The sequence below is a fragment of the Fukomys damarensis genome, unplaced genomic scaffold (assembly GCF_012274545.1).
Source record: "Fukomys damarensis isolate Sample0158 unplaced genomic scaffold, DMR_v1.0_HiC HiC_scaffold_24, whole genome shotgun sequence".
In the NCBI taxonomy this organism is placed as follows: domain Eukaryota; kingdom Metazoa; phylum Chordata; class Mammalia; order Rodentia; family Bathyergidae; genus Fukomys; species Fukomys damarensis.
In genome coordinates, this window is record NW_022900936.1 from 45448028 (window position 1) to 45471410 (window position 23383).

The following is a 23383-nucleotide window of genomic DNA, read 5'->3' on the forward strand; positions in this document are numbered from 1 at the left end:
TTTTTTTTTTTTTTTGAGTCAGGGTCTCACTATGTAGTTGAGACTGACCTGGAACTCACTATGTAGCCCAGGCTGGTCTCAAACTCACAGCAACCCTCCTGCCTCAGCTTCCTGAGTTCGGGGATTATAGGTGTGCTCCACCATGCCCGGCAAAATTAGCTCTTCTTTACCACAAAGAGTGTTCCCTCCTTGGTGAATGATCACATTCTTCTGGCTTATACAGTGACACTCACTCATGCCACATCCTTTCCATGAAACACAATAAAAGAATTGAGACTTCTCATTTTTGTCCTTGATCTTTAGTTATGGCCCTCGCTACCCAATGTTCTAATAGCTCTATGTAGTGCCTGAAAAAAAAAATGCTAATTTAAAGGGCGTCTCTCTGAGGGTGTTTTGAATTTCCCATCACCTGTCATTTTGCTTCTTACAGGGGAGCCAGTCACCCAAAGAAGTAGAAGAAGCAGCACCACAACCAGGCTTTTGCTCCAATGGCTACACTGTGTTAGTTTTGAACAATCTCCCACCAGCTGGACCTGACATTCTTTCAGACACACGCACATGCACACATGCCACGCACACCCTGAAAGGAATTAAATTTATCAACAAAGGGGCCATAAGTATTTCTGTTTTACTCCATGTTGTATATCTACTGCTGATTAACAAGTAGATTTATATATAAAATTTAATTCATTTTGGTTAGTAAAACGATAAGTGCCCAAAAGCCATCTCAGATGTTAGGAAATGTTGAATAAGTTGAATAAAAATATTATTCAAATATTCAGATAGATAAACTCTCCAGTTTTCATTTGAACTAGTAAGTAAATTATACTTTATGTGGAATAAAATGTGGTTTGCTTTTAATAGATATTTGATTTTTGAAAAGAATGGGTTTATCCCAATTGTTTTGTTATTATGCTACAGAATAAAATGAATTATTGTCTTTCAAGTAGAAAATTCAGAAAGAATTTTCCTTTTGAAATAGCAAAAAATTAATTTTTTTCCATTTTTCTTACAGAAAGAAATTACTATGCCATTTACTGACCTTCTTAAAAGAACTTAAATCATTCTATGACTTACACATTTCAGATAGTATTTTTATCAGGAGTTATCTCTGATATTTCTGGAGTAGGTAAAGTAGCATGTTTGTAAGACACAAGTATAGATTTAAAGAGAAACTATAGCAACAATAGTTTTGACATAGCGACTTCATAACAAGAGTAAGATATGAAAGAACAAGGCTAAAAGGCCGCAGTTTAAACAGAATACAGTTCTGTCGCTTCATGGCCTTTTGGCTAAGATCAAGTGTAAGCAGAATACAGTTCTGTGTACACATAATTGTGATTTCTTAAGAACTTATCCAGAAATAGATAATAAGAGGATGGCAAAGTATAGTGATATATCAGATTAAAGTAGACTCTGTGTGTGAGTATTTATGTATATGACGGAGGGAGAAGAAAAATGAATGAGAGTGTGGATGTCTCTTATTCTATAGGAAAAGGGGGGATAAACATCAGTGCATGAAATAAATATCAAGAAAGCATTCACATCTGAAAATAGCAAACAAATATTCTTTTAAAACTTTGAATTTTTCATTTTTATAAAAATCCCATCTAAAAGTGGGAAAAGTAAGCAAAAGTTGGTACTTGTAGCATCTTTTAAGTTTCTGATCAAGTTTCTGGAACTTCAAAGAATAAGTAGATATCATAACAATACTTGTTTCAATACATAGTCTCAACATATTAGGAATAAAGTTATAAAATTATGCATAACAAAGCTGAGTCATCTATAATGATTAAGCCACTACTTCAGCATAAAACAAATGCAACCTACTCTTTGATGTGTGGCTAGTGTGAAATCAATTTGCAATCCCATCCACCAGGTAAGAGAACTATGTAAAACATGCAGCTGAAATTGGGAAACTCTTTATTTTTAGTCCATTAAAAATGTGAAGAACCCAATGTCATTACCACCTCAAAGATTAATCTATGAAGGCAGCACTTCTTGTAGTATGAAGTAGTTAATTTAGGGCACAATGGGTGGCTGTGTTTTCTGGAAAATGTACAGGGCTTTATTTATAAAACATGCCCAAACCAATGTGAGTTTTTCATGCTCTGAATTAACCATCAAGAAAGCCTAAAGAAAAGCAACTGGAATGGAATGTGAAATGGAAAAATAAGTGTGAGGAGAGGACTGGGAAAGGCAGTGCATTTTTCAAATCAAAAAGCTTTTGGTGGTTGTTGGCCAGAAACCTTCCACGGAGCTACAAAAGGAGTCTGACCTAAAATAAAGCAAAATAACATTTAAGAGGCTACAACCCAAGCAATGGTTTACAGAGATCCAGTAGGACTGTGTTGCCTTGGACCACTCAAGGTCACCTTGAGTGGTACATTCAGGTATGGAGTCTGAAGTGATTATGCTCTCTGTTAGAGAAAAGGGCAAAGTATTCTTAGATTAGAACATTTAGAAATCAGAGGAACATAAACACACTGGCTTCCAAATAAATATTTCCATTTTAAAAGGAAAAGTCAAGAAGTTTCTGTATTCAAATATCTTAGAGTGATTAAGAACATATTCTCCCACCCTTATTTGTATTAGTGAATGAATTTCCTTTCAGAAATCTTAGAAACCACTGAAATTAATAATACTATGCATATATAGTATGAACTATAAACAGCATTTAGAGAATTTTTATGTTTCCTAATTTTATTTTGTATTAACAGAAATAATTCTATTAGAAAAACTGTCATTTAAAATTGGTAAATCAAACATACAATCTCTTTCTTGAAAATACTCAGTATAGTCCTCTATTCAAAATTCAGCCTAAATATATAAAAATAATATTTATTACTTTATTGAAAAGCCTTCCAAAATGATTTTTTTTTTTTTTGGTACCAGGGATTGAACTCGGGTCCTTGCGCTTGTGAGGCAGGCAGTGGCACCACTAAGCTAAATAACCGGCCCCTAAAATGATTTTTAAATAGGGTATATCAAATTCTTTTCATATACAGCTATCAGAATTCTTTGATTTAAACTACTAGGACATTGGGTTTTATGAATTATGCTTTTTTGTTCAAGTACACTCTGTAAATGGGAGTTTTCACTTCATTGCTCTGACTTGGAGACCTTACTGTGGTCTCCTTTTGCCCAATTCCTAATTTTCTGCAGTCTGACCCTATCTATACTTGCCCATCAGGTTGCCCTTTTAAAAGGAATTATGAAAATTATCTTTCTGAGTATTTATATTTTTCTTCTTTACCCACTTTAATGCAAAACTAAATCATGCCTAATTAAGCAGAAAAATTATTTTCTTTAATAATCCCATTTTGTAAACATGCTCTTAATGGATTTTTTTTTTCTTTTTGTACTGGGGATTGAACTTGGGTCCTTGCACTTGCAAGGCAGGCCACCAAACTACTGAGCTAAATCCCCGGCCCAACATGCACTTAATGGAAAGGCAAGTTCAGAATCCATTAAGCATTATAATGAAAAATATATTCTTCCCAGAGCTAAGGGTTTAACATTTAGATGACAAATCACAATGAGTTGTGACAAAACCAGTGAACATCTAAGACCACTGTGTTAAGTCCTGGAGTCATAAAAAAGGAGGGGGGAGATTTGGTCATTCAATATTTTCTACAATCCTTATGTAGAAAAGTTTCAGTTTTTAGTTAAATACAGGAAGAAATTCTTTTTGGCAAAAGAGCCCTCTTTCGTTCAGCAAAACACCATTAAAGTCTCCTGATAGGTAAACAAGCCGCTGTTCAGAAATCAGCCCCAATTAGGAAGTTTGGAGCATTTTTTGGTCTTGCAGTTTGCTAACTGAGAAGCTCCCCCACAACAAGACAGAAATCTTACAGGACAAAAGTACTTCTCCCCATTTTGGCTAAAAGGCTGCTATTCAGTGCCATCAGAATTCCAGTCAATTTTGGTAGTGGAAACTATTTTAGTTTTAGACAAGGGGGTCCTCAATCACTCACATTGCTGCATTTCTGTGCTTTCTCTGTGATGGTCATGAACCTAATGATTCACCACACAGCTCACAGCAATGCTGTGATAATATCAAAGGGGCTAGTTACGATGAGATCATTTCAGTGCTTTTCTGTACTTTCCACGAGAAAATCTATCAAATACTAGCATACAAATGAGAAGTTCTTGCTCCAAAGACTTGCAAAACATACTTTTTCAACTCTTCTTTTAGAATATAAGAAAAAAAATTCAAGGTAACTACTACGTGCAGTGTATGTCATTTCTGGGGTTAAAGGGATTTTAGATTTCAAAGAAATAAACTATGTTTAAACTATGTTCTACTGACAGTTAGAAAGAGAAGGGTGTGGGGAACAAAATAGTCAATCAGTATTTGGAGGAAAACCTAAAACTAAACTATGTTAAGTATTCATTAAAAGAATATCATCTGTTCCATTCATAGAGAAACATTTAAAGAAAATACACTGATAAGTTTTCATCTGGTCTGAAGAAAACATTTCAAGAGTATATTTAACCTAATAGGGTTAAATAACCCTAACAAATCTAAATAGTCACAGTAACTACTCAAAGTAAATACAGAAATTTTAATCCACAATTTTAAAAAGCCACTTTAGTTATTTTGCACTCTTACTCCATATTTCTCAGCTACATCTAAGCCTTCAAGCATCAGGTAGGGAAATGTCTTTTAAAATTAATATTCAAGATGGATATAATGCTATGGTTTAAACCTCAAAAATATCTCATTAACACCAAAATGAAAAGTCATTTTTCCAAATAAAGTCTAAAGTTGAACTTGAGGACCTTACTTAAAAAGTGGAGATACTGACAATGACCCAGGTTTAAATAGAATGATTGGGTAGAAGACAAGGAAGCATCAGTGGTCCAAATGCTGGCATAGAACTATATCTGAATACTGTGCCCTGATCCATTAATGAGATGGAATTGGTGTATTATGAGACTCAGAACTATCCATATGAGCCACTTAGAATCAGTACTGAGACATTATGAAAAAGCTGGGATGCTAAATTTTCCATGGTAAGACGAAATAACACCCTACAAGGAGAAATCATTATCATGCAGCATTAGTTATGTATGCTCAGGACTTTTAGAAAGTTTAGATATAATTGTCCCAGGACTTATGGTTCTTTTCTGATGAAAGAAAAAACTGTTATTTTAGGGATAATAAAAACATTCCCCAACAAAGAATAGAACAACCCTTTGAAAGTCTTGCCCATCATAATCTGAGCAAAAATTTTGGAAAATAATTTTAAGTTAACATAACAGCACAGGTCATATAAAATTGCATTTAAATTACAAATATAAATGGAATAAGCCAAACCCAGTTTGTCAAGCATGATTCTGAGTATATTATTTGACAATAAAGAATATTACCTCCTCATTGATACACTATGTGAGCTACCAAATCACTGACTTATGTTGTTGTCCTCTCCTTTTCCTCCATACAAATCCTATGTATATTTTCAGGCCTGTATTGTCAACTCTTTCTTTCTTGGAGGGTCTACACAATATTATAGATTCTAAAGTTTTACAGTATTATGTTGTAGTCATATTGTTATGTCTCATCTTCTAAAGATTACAAATAACATGAAAGCTGGAGTCAGATCCTCCCCATCTTAGCCATTTCCCTAGCATAAAACTGAAAACATAGTAGGCTTCAAAAAATAAGAACCATCAGTGTATCAAACACTTAAACTTAGATGCACACCAAAAAAGCAACGTTATATATCTCACTCTAAAATTCTCTGGTAGCAAGACTTGCTTCTAAACTTATTGACCAATTTATATGTAAAAATATAAGATGATTTTCAGTAAAATCTTATTGACATTTGATTTTATTTTGTATTACCTAATTATTACTTAATTTTTTCAAAACATTCTATAGAATCATGTACCTTATTTTTTACAATAAGATGCACATGATCTATCTGGAAATAAATATCCTAAAAAAATTAAAGAGATGGGCTGGGGATTTAGCTCAGCGATTCGGTGGCCTGCCTTGCAAGAGCAAGGACCCGAGTTCAATCCCCGGTACCAAAAAATAAAATAAAATAAAAATTAAAGAGACATGTATTTACCAAGTGTGGTTCTTGGAATTTTGGGTCTGAGGCGCCGTTTAGGTGGAGAGGGGACAGACGTAGTTTGCTGGGGAGCTGAAAGAAGAAGATTTAGTATAACTTTGATAGATGACATTTTCAGGAGCCAATCAGACTGTGCCTGTAAACTTACAAACTTCTTGAGAGCAAAAACTATTTTCTTTTTCTTTTCCCCCCATAATTTCAAACATTGTGCTTTATACATAGTAAAAAAAAAATAACTGTTGACTGAGTCAAAAGAAATTCAGTTTCTATATGAGACTTGAAGAGACATTGTTCAACCAAACTTACTAAAATATGAGCACCCTTGAAGTATTTCGCACAAGTTGCAGTGAAGAACTCAAAAGGATAACATTAAGTAGCAGAGGCACAACACAAACAGATATTTTGGAAAGTTCAGAATTTAATGAACTCTATTCTTCAAATAATTTTCTGCTATACAATATGGATTGTGTTACCTCTCTTTTATAAATCATTTGTTATCATGCTCAGGATTGCTGAGATTATTTGGTGAAATTTAGACTACTCTGGGTGAAAAACTGATCAAGTCATACCTAAACCAAAGGGGTTCAGAATAAATATAAATTATAATTCTGCTATTTTACGGTTGACAAAGTTGAAAGAAATATAGAAAGGAATTATTCTTCAAGATATATAGACTTCATGAAACATAGACATCAAGATTATAGAAATTCTTTAATGATTATCTTATGGCTAAGTATACTAGGTAGCTTAGTTCTTTGAAGAATTCCATGGTAGAGTTAGAGGGGAAATGTTTAATACTAAAAATACTCTGAAAAAGACAACTTGACTAACTGTTTTTGTCACTTTACCTGTTCTTTAAAGCACAAAACTATACAAATGTCATTAGTTACCAGATGTTGTAGGTTTCATTGCAGGACTGGTAAAAGTTTCCACTTTTTGAGGAATAAATGGTGTTTCACTTGGAGCTGAAAGCACAAAGACTCCATCTCACCAGATAATACCAGGTAAAATGAGATACTTTAAGAATTTTAACATGCTTTTAGATGATACAATGCATATTCTACAAGTACATGATTAAGGGTGAAAAAAATGTTGCCTTGAAAGCTGGTAGATGAATTAAAGTGGATAAAAAGCTATGGTTGTTGTTCAGTAGCCAACTCCAGGCAGACTAGACACATGGCAGTGAAGTAATAAAGACCACATATACATGAGATGAGATGGTGTGAATGATGAAGATGTTCATGCAGTTATAAAAGCTTCTCACAAGTTTAGGGAGAAGAAAATGCCATCTATTACAGTTCAATGAGAGAGGAACACGTGCATACACAAACTCATGCACACAATGGAATATAAAAGAGGCCTGCATTAAATTCATACATATGTATACTCAGAAACAGAAAACATATAAATGATTAGATGTGATGGAATGAAATGGTCAATCAAGAAAATCAGTCACATGGATTATGGATTTTTGTTTGATGGAAAACAAAGCACCATTTTTCTGTTATAAACATTACCCAGTGTTGCTCTTGGCTGTTCAAGAGTTCTAGAAGTTTTAGGTGGGACAGAATCCAGAATAGGATCACTTGTTGCTGTTGGAATAAATGGCAACGTTTATTAAACAAGTAAAAGGCCCCAGGAATAAAACACAAATGCATGAGTAATTATGCCTTGTGTGAGGAAAAACATCAAGAGCACTTGGAGGATTGCTGACCAATGTCTTTAAACCAGTGATTCATTAGGAGTTTAAGGTGAGCTCACTTTTAAAAACATGCATACTTTAAATACAGAAACTATGATAAGGTAGTGTTTCATACATCCAACTTTTTAAAATCTGGTTTTCCTAGTTTTTCCCCCTTTCTTTTTCTTAATTACCTTAACCCATTATGAGCATCTCGTTTAATTTTTTTCTTATCCTCTCCTGTTTAAAATTATCTACTTTTATTTATCATAATACAAATAACACTGAAATAATGTTATGCATATAAAAATCAGACACATATTTACATTTGTCAGAAATCAATCTTACATTGAAACTCCTAGTTTATAAATATCTAGTTTATAAGTGTTTAAGAAACACTTGCTAAAAGAAAATGCTGGATTAAGTCAAACTTACTGTAACTGCGTTTATAAATGAATGACAATGACAGACAAATAATGACACGATGTTCTTAAACAAGATTTCTTATCTGAGCGTGATTGACAATTAGGACTGAATAATTCTTTGATGGGGGAAACTGCCTTGTCCATTGCAGGGGTTTGGCAACATCAATGGTACCTTCCTCAAGTTATGACAACCAGATGTGTCTGTAGACATTGCCAAATGTTCCTGGTTGGGGAGAAAGGTTTCAAAATATCCCTGTTTAATACCCACTGATTTATAGAAAACCCTCTATGGCTCTAAAATTTTTAAGAATTGTTATAAACAAAAGAGTGACAGGACATTATATTACTTTCCCCCAGTGACAATCCAATCGGTCTGCATGTCCCTCATGTGACAGAGCTTATTTATTGATTAATGAAATAATTATTCAATGGGAGGTATGAATAGAATTTATTTCCCTGACACACATGACTATTGCTCCCTATGAAGCTCTAAACAGCATATTTTGCTGAAACTAAAAGGGGTAAACACCAGGTATATTGGGAAACCTGGATCCAGAAACTTAATTGAAAGGCTGGATATATCTGTATGAGGCTCTGATATATCAGACTCATCAAAAGTTGAAGGGCTTGAGAAAACATCATAAGTTGCTTAAAAGTATAAGTAAAGAACAAGATGTTAATTTTGATTAATTTTGAAAGATTTCATGGCATATTCTGATGCTGACTAAAGGACAGTTTCACTTAGGCATCAGTATGTTTGGGCTTTTGGCTGCTGGCCTTGTCACTACTATTTACTGTTTAGCAAACACCACTATGGCATTAGCTTTTGGCTTTCTTGTTCTCAGTTGCAGGATTTTATATAGCAAGTGTTGGCACTGGCATTCAAGGTAATGTGAGCATAGTGCTATATATTTATACTGAAGTGATGCCAGCTCTAATTCAAAGTGCTTCAGTGAGTATAAACATAAAGTCAGAAGACAGCTTGGGGAGAGATTTCTAAAGCAACAGCAATCAGACTCAGGCTATTTGCACAAAGTCTGCTGCTTAGTCTTTTTGCTTGGTAAAAACTACCCTCTTACCCTCTCAACATCTTGCTGGTGACAGCATGTTGTCATACTTAACTTTGTTAATATCTCTGAAAGGTAGGCATTTCCCTTACTTTAGAGATTATGGTACATTATGTCTATTTTCTAGATAATAAATTTGAGGTTTATAGCAGCGGAGAAATTTGCCAGCATACACATGCTACAATTGTCAAGCTCAGTGCATTTTCCACTCAGACAGCAGGACCAGGAACAGCAGGGCTAAGACCAGGACTCTGTTTTGGAGACTGTCATTTTTGTTATTCCTCGAATCATTTTATTTAGAGTGTGTTTTCTTTCTGTTCCTCCATGGAGCTGTGAGTTCTTCCAAAATCTAGGTGCATTTAAAGATCAAGTATATATTCTATGGGAAATGCACAAAGTGGGATAAATTAAAACTTGATTGAATTATTTTAATGCAGGAATATTCACATAAACATTTAACCTGGAAGCAAAAACAGCATTACAATTTTTTAAAAGTACAATTAATGAGCTGCCACTGTGGTAAATAGAGGTAGAGAACATAGGACCTTTTGGGAGGTCGACATTGTTTTCCTTGCCCATTCAGACTGGCTGTGCAGAAATAAAAAGGAAGGAGCTCAAAGGAAGAATTACTCTTGGGGTTACTTGTAATTTGATGACAATTTAATGACCTGAAACCACCGATAGTTGAAGCTTTAAGAAAGGTAATATTAGATGGTCTGACAGGATCTGAAAGTAGAAAACAGCTTGATGTACAACATACTGATGAGGCAGAAACACACTTCAATTTGTGAGGGTGACAAAATTACTGTCTTTACAAACAGAATATTTGAGTTAAAATAGGCATATATTTTATGAATGCACATATTATATTGCAATGTAGTTAAAGTGATGTAAAGTTAGCCTAGCTACAATTTTAAAGGGTCAGGTAGGAATGATGGATCTTTCAAAGACAAAACAGCTTCAGTTTCTGATATTAGTCTTTATTTATGTCAGATTTACATCATGGATCTAGCAATTCCAGATCTATCTGTTACTAAAGAAATTAGGGAAACTTTATCAACTTGCACTTAACACTCTAATACTAGCTAAGAAATTATAATTAACTTGACTTTTTATTTATGCTATTGCTTTTTAAAATGCCATGACACTCTTTGTTATCCTAACTCTACCTTCAATCTAGTGACACTGAACCAATTTTCTTACAGTCTATAGTTTTTCTCCAAAAGTTAATATTCATTCAGTCTTTCTATTTATTTTCTATAATTCCCTTCTATTCTGGAGGGTCTAAGAAAGGCTTCTAATTTCTCTCAAATTATTTTCTGAAAGAAGCCCTCCTTCAGCAGTTATAGTTCATATCTGGAAGCTTACACTTGTCAGGAACTCTTGCTTACAAACATACTTAAGAGTCAAATAACACATCTGTCATCAGATTTAGTCCTTAATGATTCCATTTCAATAGTTCCTGAAAATTGAGTGGTAAATATAAAAAGAATGCTAATAACACACAAACACCACTCGCCCAGTTTGATATTGTTCGGACAGTTTTTGAGAAGCATACTGCCTCACCTTATTTGTGAGTTAAGCACAATCTTTGACTTCAAAGTTGTACTTGTCAAAGGAGCCAACCACCATCAGTGGAGTGAAGATAGCCTCTTTAAATAAATGGTGTTGGAAAAACTGGATTTCAACCTGCCAAAGATTAAAACTAGACCCTTATCTTTCACCAGGCACTAAACTAAAATCCAAGTGAATTAAAGATCTAAATATTAAAACAGAAACACTAAACTTTCTGGAAGATAAGTTAGGCAGAACTCTGGAAGAAATTGGCAAAGGAAAAGACTTTATGAACAAATCCTCAGTAGCAGGGGAACTAGGAGAAAGAATCAACAACTGGGATCTCATCTTATTAAAAAGCTTCTGCACTGCAAAAGAAACCATTAACAGAATTAAAAGACAACTTACAATTTGGGAAAAAAAATTTACCAGCTGCTCCTCAGACAAAGGACTCTTACTTAGAATATATAAAGAACTCAAAACAATCAGCCCCCCCGAAATATAAAGACCCTATTCAAAAATGAGCATCCGAAATGAACAGACATCTCTCAGACAAAGAAGTAAAAACAGCAGGTAAATATATAAAAATATGTTCCACATCACTGGTCATTTGAGAGATGGAGATGAAAACAACACTGAGATTCTACCTCACCCCACAAAGAATGGCTGCTATCAAGAAATCAACCAATAACAAATGTTGGCGCAGTTGTGAGGAGAAAGGAACCTTTCTGCATTGTTGGTGAGAGTGCAGACTGGTGTATCCACTATGGAAATCAATATGGAGATACCTCAAAGAGCTAGGGATTAGAGGTTCCATTTGACCCAGCAATCCTTCTGCTGGGTATCTTTCCAAAAGAATTAAAAGAATCATATCACAGTGATATATGTGCACCTAAGTTTATAGTGGCACGGTTTGTAATAGCTAAAACTTTGCCCATCAGTTAGAGACTGGATAAAGACGATGTGGTTTTTCTATAAAATGGAATACTACTCACCCATAAAGAATGAGAAATTAGAGTCATTCATAGGAAAATGGATACATATTGAGTATGTAAAATAAGTAAAATAAATAAGTCACACATGTATAAATACCGAATAATTTCTCTGGTGTGAAAAACTACAATGGTACATAAGATCCTAATAGTATAACTGACAATGTGAAATAGGAAGAAAAGGGCTAAAGGTGTAGGGGAAGTGGGACTGGTAGGGGAAAGGAAATAAGGGAAAAGAAAAAAAATGAGGAAATGAAAAAATGGAAATAAAGTATTTTAAAATAGGGAAGGGAGGAGGGGGTGAAGAGAAAGGAAGGGGAAGGGGAAAAAATGAGAACCAAGACCTGTCATGTGAAGGTACAAGATCCCAATGATGAATGTAACTGCACCATATACCTAAAATCTACCAACAAACTCAAAGAGAAAAAAAAATTATAGTTGTCAGAGGAAAGGGTAGTTTTGAAATGGAACTCTCTGAAACATTATTAAAAAATCAACAGCTTTTGATTTCCTTACAAAACACAGTATATGCATACCCATTCAAGAGTAAAATTCATGAAATGGTTAGGCCTGGTTTCTAAAAGACTACTTCTAGTCATATACTTGGTAAATATTCAAGAGTTCACAGATCATAGGACCAAATGCAACAGGTAAAATGGGTAGTTCAATTCAAATGTTATAAAAAGCAATATTAATTTCTTTTAAAAAACAAAAATTATTGGCCGGGGATTTAGCTCAGTGGTTCAGTGGCCTGCCTTGTAAGTGCAAGGACCCGCGTTCAATCCCTGGTACCAAAAACAAAAAAAACAAAAAAACAAAAAAACCAAACCAAAAAATTATTTAAAATCACAAGACTTTACTTTCAGATTTTTCAGAAAAAAAAATGATAAAAGAAGCCGTACTGCTATTTGCTCTATAACTTAATAAAATCATATTTATTAATTATGTTTTGTTAGCTGTATGTTTTTACTTTGAAAACTAATTAGGTTCAAATCCCACAATGAAAATACCCTGATGTTGCCCAGGAAGCATGTGATGGCTTATAAAGTATTTCAGAAAATTGAGAATTTATAATTTTATTTTATTAAAATTCCCAAAATATAAATAATTATGAAATATTTTCCCTTTCCAATATAATTTCTTAAACAAATTATCTCTTTAAGGCAGACACTCTGTCATGTTTACCATGAACTCAATGTTTTATTTATTCTAGAGCATGGTATCTGGTAGATCCTTAGCAGTTAATTTGCAAAAAGTTCATTACCATAAGCAAATTAAGAGAAACTGACAAATGGACAGCTTAAGTTCTTTGAAAAGATAAATGACTTGTTTGGGGAATTAATATGTCCTTTGATATTTTATAATACACAAAGTATTATATGTGCATCCAAACATCTTCTTCTATTACACAAATAGTTGCTGTAGGTGTATACTCTGCCATAGAAATAGGATTCTAAAAACATGAAGAAGTAATATAAAAACATTATAAGTAACTAAAAGAGAAAGACATACTGCCAAGCATAATTCTCAGAACTATTTAAATACATATATAATGCTTTCTTCTGTTGATGGGAAAACAGAATATCTTTCTGTTTTGCCCCGAAATTTGAGAGAACAATGTTTGTAAGAAATCAAAGGCTAATGCCACAAACCTTTTAAGAGAATATGGAAAATCTGTAAACCATTTGTTATGCCTGAACGCTATCTTCCTGCTCTCAAAACTTCAACACCAGTACTCATTCCTACTCATTTTCCTCTTTAGGGAGTAATCTAGTTGGGTGGGCCAGACCTGGGGTAATCAACACCTCACAGGGTAGGCAGTAAGGTCCAAATATAGTTTGCCTCTTTTCAACTGCTCTGAACAAATCACCTGTGGCCAAACCTTTCTAATATATTATCCCATGCTGATCATGTCAGCTTTTAAACCTTTCATTAATGCATCTTAAGTACATATTGCAAGTTAGTAAAAGTTTTACAAAGTACTAAAATAATTTAACACTGAAAATAATTAGAGCTTACATCCTAAAGAAGTTCCCAAAGTAGATTTTAATGAAAAGACTGAGACTGACCATCCACCAGTCTGACTCTGTCAAGGAAAGTCTTCGACAGATATCTATTTATGCTGGAAGGAAAAATAATTTTACTCAAGAAAGAGGTAGTTTTACTAATAAGCCTTGGTAAATTGGAAGAAAAATTCAGTTTTTCTGGATAATTTGGAAGGAACATAGGCAAAAGATTTTCCTAAGGAGCAGTACATATGGATGAGCAATATGATGGGAGGAAGCTGCAGTCAATGAAAGAGTCAGAGCTACTAAGGAAATATTACTGGGGCACCCTTGTGTGCTATGCATTATATTAAATGATTTCTATATAATTTATAATATATAACCTGATGAAAAATTTATACATTATTTCATTTTATAGATGGATAAACTGAAGTTCTGATAATTAGTTATTAACATAGCTCTGCCTCTCTCTATAGCTTACAGGTAAACAATCAAGTCCATAATAAGAATAAATTTCAAGGACTTGTTGACTTCTTAAAGAGCATTTGTTTCTTATCTACCTGTAAGTCCCAATAAGAACATTTAATTCTCTCTGTTGTGAAAGCTGTTCTCAAAATTCCAAAGCAAGATATATGGCATTGTTTTACTGTTAACTTGGAATGTATTATTGCAAAGAAGATTAGAAAAGAAATGAATGAGTCTAACCTCTGTCCCTTCATCTATTCAGATGTAAGCTTTTTATCTCATTAAAAGAAAAATAACTTTGAAAGGATCAATACGATGAGGTATTCATAACTCTTTGAATCTCTCAGAAGAAAACTGTCATACAAATATAAAATATATTATTTCAGTGGGGAGATGATCCAACATATGGACAATTCATCGGGGGATAGAAGGTATTAAGAGTTTTTCTAGAACTTCTATTAAAAAAACTAGTATTGTAGTGAACTGGCCACTTTCCAATAGAACCAGCTTTATTGCATCATCAGAAAGATGGACTTTTGTTGAATAGCTGTCACAAGCACTTAAGTATTTCTAAAATCTGGCTAACATCCTTTTAAATAAAAATTTATGAATAATTTTACATTCTGGTATGTAGGAATAAAGCACACTTTAATGATTGCCTTTATATACTTTATGGAAAATTAGATTTGCCAAGGAAATCAAAAGCAATCAACCCTACTTAAACATACTTTATGGAACGTTTATACAAAATGCAATTCTAAATAATGACATTGCAAAACAGAAAGAAGAAAGAGTAAGGCAAGCACACTGAAAGAAGGGGAGAATATATCTGATGAGTATGCATCTCAGTTTTCTTGAGATATTGCTACCTTCAAAAATCCTATTCTTCTATTGCCAAAAATGATTGAAATGACCCAGGGATTTCAATAATCAGTATGTAAGTTAGAATTTTCAAAAAGTCTTTTATATAAAAAGTTAGTACAAAAATCTTTTTGAGGGCACCCATTCTGATTTTTTTCATACAGAATATGACATGGTAAACAAATCCAGAAAATGTCAAAGAAAAATAAATTTACAATGATAATCATATTTAAGGGTTGATCCAGATAAGAGCAGCCCCTGGCATCCAGGAGGTAGCCTGGCACCCACAGGTTGGCTGTGGCCTTCTCCCATTGACTCTCAAACACTAAATGTATAGTAAGCATTAAATCAAAACCAAAATGGTACTTCTTATTGTGTTATTGCTCTCATATCACTAAATAATCTCTAGGAAACAAGCAAACCAATTCATAGTTTATTTTAGCCATACTACCAAGAATATATTAAGGAGGTAAAATACATCTTTAAAACAAATGCAAAAACAAATGGAAAAATAAGGCTCAGCTAAGCCATCAAGGTTTTTCAATTTGCCACAGAGTATATTGATAATCAGTCAAGGAACCTATAAAAATAAAAAAAGAAACTTTAATATTCTTCTTACAATCTTAAAAAAAATATAATTACCAGTTTGAGGCTTTACAACTTTGGAATCTTCTGATGTTTTAGCTGTAGGTGCCATCCATGACTTTTCCTGTGTTACTATATTGGGGGGAAAAAAGAATTTTCTGAATATTTGTTTTAAGAGGGGAAAAGGACAGAAGTATCTTGCTGTTATGGTTTAAGGGGCTATCAGAAGACTAAAATAAAAAGCTCAGATGGATACTATCAAAAGTAATCAAGGTCTGAGAAAAAATCAATATGTACCAGCAGAGAACTTCTGACTAGTGAAAAGGGTGAAACCAGAGATTGATGTCATGCTCTCAACATTTTAAGGGCAGAAAACTAGTCAACTGGATTATGTGTGATTCATAGACTGATGATTTTTACTGAATTTATGGAAAAAATCCAATCATACACAACTTCTTTCTTTTAAAAAACTAAGTCAACTACTTGTTTGCCTGAGTTAAGTGATTTTATTAGTTCACTAAAGTTTTAAAGACTCAGTAAATGTATCCTTCAGAATTAAACAATTACCACCCACATGGTAGGAATGAGACTCAGTGCCCCACCCATGCTTGGCAAGGATTTATTATTGAACTACATTCCAATCCCACCACCTCTATTCTTAACATCATATATAAAGTACTTTTATTACCCATGGTAACCCCAGGCTTCTCAAAAGGGAAGGATGTTTTTGCTTCAGGAAATTCTGGAAACCTTTTTGGAGCTATAATCAAATACAAAAGGATGGTTATGACCTCAGGTGCAAGTAACAGGAAAATTACTTTAAAAATATCAAGTTTGCAAAAACACAAAAGAGTAATTATTTCATATCAAATAAGGAATCTTAATAATATCTCTTCTGTGTTTCAGTGCAGGATAATAAAATAAATTTTCTTATTCAACTTTAAGATCAAGCTACTAAGCTTAAGGTATTATTTATTTTTCTTTCTATCCTTATTAAACTAATCTCTCAATTTCTTCAGCTATATTTGTGTGTCCTTTCAAGTATATTTCATTTAAATTCAAGCTAAGCATCAAATATAACTGAAGTAGCAAATATCTACCTAGTAGCTTTTAAAAGTAGAATTTGTATATATATGTATATATATATATATATATATATGTACTTATATATAAGTACTTTATATATAAACATCCCCATCCTTTTGATATTGTACCAACAAAGAAATTTAGAAATTCTAAAGAGGAGTTTCCAGAAATATCTATCAAGAAAGACAATTGAGTAAAGACACTTAGGAAAAATATCAGTTTGCTCAGTGATATACTTATTGTGAATGAAAAGAATAAAACAAAAATATGACCTCCACCAACACAACCCACAAGTGGATTTTTCATAGGGAGGCACTCTTTAGGATCCTAAATTATAAAGATCACTTTAACACATTTAAGGTCTTGGAAGCTCCTTGTTCTATGAACCACATTTCCTTTTTCTAGTGAGAAGATGAATTTGAATGAATTACCACAACACCTCCAAAAAGCATGCATAAAATTTGAGAAAATGAAAAAATGGAAATAAAATGTTTGTAAATGGGGAGGGGAGGAGGGATTGAAGGGAGGGCAGGGACAAGGGGATAAAAATGAGAACCAAGACCTGTCATGTAAACGTACAAGATCCCAGTAATGAATATAACTGTATTGTATACCTAGAATGTACCAATAAACTCAATAAAAAAATTCCATAGCAAAAATTATGCTGCAGTGTTTAATAATTCTTACCTAGAGTGCTCAGTGGCAATTCAAACTTAGGTGATAGAATAGTTTGCAATGTTTCCGGGGCCCTTTGGGTGAGAACTGCAATAAAAAAACAGTCTGGTTAGAAATTCCTTGCCTGAGGATTTGGTTTTTTTGGCATAACCATGACCATGCATAGCATGCTTCACAACAGGATTCATGTGCAGGGAGCAGTTGGTGCTTCTCACGGAAATAATTGGTTTTCCCTGGAAAAGTTACACAGCTGATAAAATTTGAGAGTGTATTTTCAGAAGATCACCATCACAAGTGCAGAACAAAATACATGCTGCTCTTTTTCTTCAGAGGAAGAGACCAAAATGAGAAAAGCAAGTTTCTCTTGGGTGAAACAGCAGGTAACAAAGTGAAATTCTTGTTAGGAAGTTTGTTTGTTTGGGAGATTCTTTCCACATTTAGCATTCACAAGACTTTCAAAAGCCAATTTAAGGAAAAATTCCAGAGAGTCAAGACTTAAATGTTTCTCACATCTCTCCAAGATTTGGAGGTTGAAAAGGGTGGTATTCTGCCATCTGAACCAAGAGACACATTAAAATGGCAAACAGTTAGTATCTAGCATCCATTCCTGCCTGGAATGTTAGTCATTGAGATCCAGGGAAGTTGCTGTGTTCTCAGTGTAATTGGTCCAAATAATAGAAAAGTTACTTCTTCTCAAGAGGAAATAAAGAAAAGGAGATAGGGAGAACAAGGAGAAAGGAGAAGAGAGGAAAGGGGCAGGGAGAGAGGAGAAAGGACAGAAAGAAGGGAAGAGGGAAGAGGGAAAGGCAGACCAAAGTCTTGAGATTACTTTATTGCTGTTTCATTTTGATTTTTAAGAAAATGATAGTTCTTAGAATTACCCAGTGTTGTTTCTGAAACGTCTAATGTACTAGACATAGTGGGTTTAGTGGTTCTTGGAACTGTTTCAGGAGTCACTGAAAGGTAAAAAAGAGATAACTTTATACATTAAGATAAGATGATGACGCAACTAAAGATCATGAGATATCATTTGTTGGCCTTCAGAATTACTAACTGATATTTACATAGGATATTTCTTCTCAAGTTTCTAATGTTGAGGACTCCCCGGCTTGCCCCAGATGCCTGGGCTAACTTTGCTCATCAATACATCCTTTCTGGGTTTGGTCCACTTTCTGTGTGATCCACAAAAAGCATGCCAAACTGACATTCATTAAAACACTTAATAGATCATATGTTTTTATCTTTCCTTTTCTTTAACTCCAAGGCTTAGATTAATTCCTAGGGCAAAGACATACAGAGAAATAGGTTTTTAAACAAATGAATGGGTAAATAAAAGAATAAATCAGGGCTAAAAGGTTTACTAAATGTAATAACTGTCAGATTTCTTTCTCAGAATTCATTCTACCTGAAAGTTTGGAATGGGCTTAAAATTTTGATCAGCATTCAAGTGCTCAGCCACAAGTTTGTGACAACTTCTAGATGAAAGGCAATTAAAACCTCAGGTAAATAACTTCAAAGAAATACAAACCACAGTACCTGAGATCTGGACTAAATTGTGTACTGGAAAATCCTAGAATTTTTACATGGTAAAGGTATGACATAAACACAATACTGAATAATAAGTTGTGATTGCCTAGGAATTTCTGAAGTGGAAAACTCTGAGGAGGGTTTGGCAAAGAATTAAGAAATTTGTAGACTCTCATCAGACAATGGGCCAAGAGAAGAAAATGTATCTTGGAGAAATGGGTAGAATCTTTGAGGCAGAAAAGGACTTGGAGTCAACTATTAGGTCATGCCTGTGCTTTTCTTGGTATTGACAAATTACATTGAAATCATAAAACCACCTAGAAATTTCATCCAAATGGATTATTTTGGCAGCATGAGTAGCTTCCACCATGGTGCTCTGAAGGTGGGAATGAAGGTCCATTTCTCATCCTTAAGCAGGACTACCCTCCTTTGCTCAGTCAGAAATATTGTACTTGAATCTGTTTGTTGAAGTTATTTTATTACTCCATCAATCTTCTATCCTCTGGACCAGTTACAAGTCCAAAAGTTTAGTACAAAGAAAATATGACTAGTATCTCAGGTTATAGCAATTTTATAGATTTAAAAATTCAGTGTAGATTGGAGTCACTTTGCTAAATGTGAATTGTGAGAAATTCTTGCCAGATGTTTGTTTTCTCAAATGCTGGATAAGGCAGCATAGCTCTGACAAAACCTCTCTGCCTCAGAGATTAATGCCTCTCTAGGGCACTGGAATGGGTAGTTTCACTGAGAGAAGAAATGTTGGAAACACTGAAAAACTATGGGGAAAATGCTTACTGTATTTATTCTTTAAAGTATATTTTACTGAAACACTACATATTCTCTAACTAGGGCTATTAATCTCCCAGAGAGCATTGTTTCTAAATTACTCCAGGGTAATTCCATACCTATGAAACTATTTTGTGAAGGATATAAGGCATTTTGTCAAATTGAGTAGATGTGAGGAAGCAGAAAAAATGGTATCAGGTCTTCAAATAAAATAAACATATTGTGCCAAAACCTTAGTATTATATTTTGGTGTAAAACTACTTTAGTGTTGATGTAACAACTTTCACTGAGCCTGCAGAATACAGCTTCCAAATTACATACCAGGGATGTAATCTAATAGTTCAGTTTTTGTCTGTTCTTTTCCTAAACATTAAAAACCTACAATCTTCTATTGCTTTGTGTTTATGATGAAAATGAATTTCCTATTGGCTCTTTACTGAAAATAAAGTTTGTAGACCATTCACAGTTTGTAAAAATATGATGTTTCTTTTTCAACATCGACATAAGGATCAAATTACCTGTTATGTGCTGTGCTGTGATTTTTTCCATTTCTGGGGTTTTAGATTCTGCAGGTAATGCCAAGGTTTCATTATTAGCTACAAAATAAGAGAACATACAATGTGCCTCTCTTTCTCCTAGCAAAGTGTCCAAAAAAATCTTATTCAGTGCATAATCAACAGACTATTTTAAAATTTTAATCTACATATATATATAATACACATATGTATATATGTGTGTATATGTATCATGTATATATGTTATCTGTATATATACATTTACATATAAGTATATATTTATTATATATGTATATTTATATGTATATATATGTATATATATACATATGTATATATACATATATATATGTATATATATACATATGTGTGTGTGTCTGTGTGTGTGTGTGTATATATATATATATCTATATATATATATCTATATATATATACCCTTTCACCAGCCAGATTACTCTACTTTGCATTTTTACCAGGGATAGTATGAGTACAAAAGGGGCTTCAAATTTCCTTCTTGTTCATCCTAGCTAATTCTTTAAAATCTAAATTGGTACTGTAATGAAGAAAAATGTTACAATATAATATGTGAATAAAATTTGTCATTTTGATTCATAAATAGTGTCTGGAGCATAGTTTGTACTGCAAGTGTTCTTTGGAATTTTATATTCAAGCACTTCTAAACTTTTAAAAAATATTTAATAGAAAATTTTCATTAGTGTACATGATAAAAATATAACAAGCTATAAAAACATAATTTTTGAAAAATGCAAATCATATACAAATACAAATAGAAAAATAAGTTACTCAGAAAATTAGTGCAAACAGTTAACTATAATAAATTTTATTTGAGTGACATGTTAGCATAGATTTTCTCTTGTGGGATTTCAGTGCAAAGAATGGATGTTTTTCCCATTTTTTCCCCTCTTATGCAACTATTTGGAAAACTTCTAAATTTTGGCGTTCTTTTAAAAAAGTAATTAAATGTTTAAACTAGAATTTCCTAATGGTTAAGAATTTTCCCAATTTTATAAAGTTAGGATTAACTCTATTCCATTATTTAGCACATTGAGTCAGTGACCTACTTCTCACATTTTGAAACAGCCTAAAGTCATGAAAGAATTCATGCATCTTTGAGATATCCTGATCATGCTACCTGGAGTGGATTAAATAGTCAGGGTGGACTTTTTTCTTAAGAGTCCTGAGCTATACAGAACTTGGATTTCTCAACTTTTATACTATTGCCATTTGGGGAATGGGACATTCTGTTTAGTGTAGGAAGGTTAAGTCTTTCTGGTCTTTACCTGTTGGATTTCAATAGCTGTCAAAGTTGTGACAAGAAATGTCTTCAGACATTTTCATATATTTTCTGGGAACAAAATCACCTCTTGTTAAGAACTGTTATGTAACTGTACTGTATCCCTAAAATGTACCAATAAACTCAATAAAATTAAAAAAAAAGAACTGTTAATCTAATCCATCTTCTTTTTGAACACGCAAATTTTTTACCCTTTTTCTGTAATTTATATCACTCTTCTAAAGACAATTTTCATCTTTTCAGTTAATGAGGTAGAAAATATTTACTCAAATGGACTTAAAGACAATTAAAATTATATTTTTAATTTTCAGTATATCTGATGGAAGTGATTCCTATAGAAAGCTTATTGTTTTCAGGTATGATTTAAAATGCCTGAAGTACTTGTCAAACACTAATGAACTTGCAACCTATTATATTTCATAAATTTCACAGAAATTTTGCACAAGTAGTTAATGCCATTGTTCAAATTTAGTTAGCAGGACCTAGAGAAAGAACCCGTTCTATAAAAAATAAAAAGAATGCCATTATAATTTCATAAAATCTATTCTCAAAATTTCTAAATTTTATTAACTTTTTCTGATGTCTTTTGTAGGCATAGTTTTTGTTTATTAGCATGTGAAGTAACATTCAGATTACAAATTTTTCACAAACTCTGGTTCTGGTATTATCAATATACACCCTAGGATAACATTTTCTCTTTAAATGTAAAATAATAAGTCTTCCTTCCCCTTTTTGTCAGTTTCCTTATCTGTCAAGATATTTTTGCTAATCTTCCCGCTTAATAATAGCCTATGATCTCAGTGATTCCCTGATTAAACCTCTCTTTCTCCTCCTTCCTTCCCTCCTTTTCCCAACTTTTAGATCCTAGACTTTCACAGGCAATGCTCTGAAATCCTTAGCATCTCATATTCAATACATGTTCTTTGTTAGAAAATTGTATTAACTAAATTAGGCTGTTAATGAAAAAAGATGGCAAACTACCTTCCCAAGAGGTAATTGTATCCTTTTTGCATATAATTCTTTATAAAGGCATATGTTATTTCTAAATATAACATTTCAGACATTAGGGAAAATATTAAAGAGGAAGTCAATTTAAATGGAGGATTCCTGATATTTCATATAAACCCATTAGCATTCATCTACCTATATACAACTACTATCTTTTCAATAGGAGGGTAAATTTTGGCCATTCAATTATCACTTAAAATCAGGGAGCTCCTTTTATCAACTATTCCGTACATTTTCAGCACAGTTGTTTCCTTTAATTTTTGGCAGGCTAAGTCTGGGCTTTGACAAACCCTATGTATGTCCCCTGGATATGTGTATGTAATACTATCTTTCTTGTTTATTACTCTCATTATTCACACCATGTGTTCTTACAAGAAAAGCTATTACATCTCTTGATACCCCATTATAGGCTTTTCTAGAATTGGGATATTATTTTTAGGATTTACTCCCTTGAAAAATGTGACTTTTCTGAATTATAGTATAATTAACTTCAGGAAAGTTTATTTCTCCCTTGACAGTATCAAAACAACTTACGCCAATGTTTTTTGTTAAAAAAAGAAAAAAAAATCCAAAAATCTTCTACACAGCAAAATGAAAATAACAGCAGCCTACAAACCATAAGAGAATATTTGTAAACCATATAGCTGATAAAGGCTTAATATTCAGCATATATAAAGAACTCAGTAATGTTTTATAGCACATTAAGATAACTACAGCTGACAATTGAATATTTTAAAATAACTAGTACAGGGAAC

At 33.2% G+C, this 23383-nt stretch overlaps 1 protein-coding gene across 4 annotated transcripts in view; it reads right to left on the reverse strand.

Annotated features, from left to right (window-relative positions):
• The window catches only part of Abi3bp (ABI family member 3 binding protein), a 244480-nt gene that overhangs the window by 92224 nt on the left and 128873 nt on the right, over positions 1–23383 (reverse strand). For all 4 annotated transcript variants that reach the window (XM_010639622.3, XM_033768043.1, XM_010639621.3 and 1 more), the window contains exons 10-17: positions 20312–20389; positions 18362–18436; positions 17493–17567; positions 16408–16479; positions 15777–15851; positions 7601–7675; positions 6974–7048; positions 6081–6155 (exon numbers count right to left, since the gene is read on the reverse strand). In XM_010639622.3, coding sequence (XP_010637924.1) covers positions 6081–6155; positions 6974–7048; positions 7601–7675; positions 15777–15851; positions 16408–16479; positions 17493–17567; positions 18362–18436; positions 20312–20389 — 600 coding nt within the window. The remainder of the gene's footprint in view (positions 1–6080; positions 6156–6973; positions 7049–7600; positions 7676–15776; positions 15852–16407; positions 16480–17492; positions 17568–18361; positions 18437–20311; positions 20390–23383) is intronic.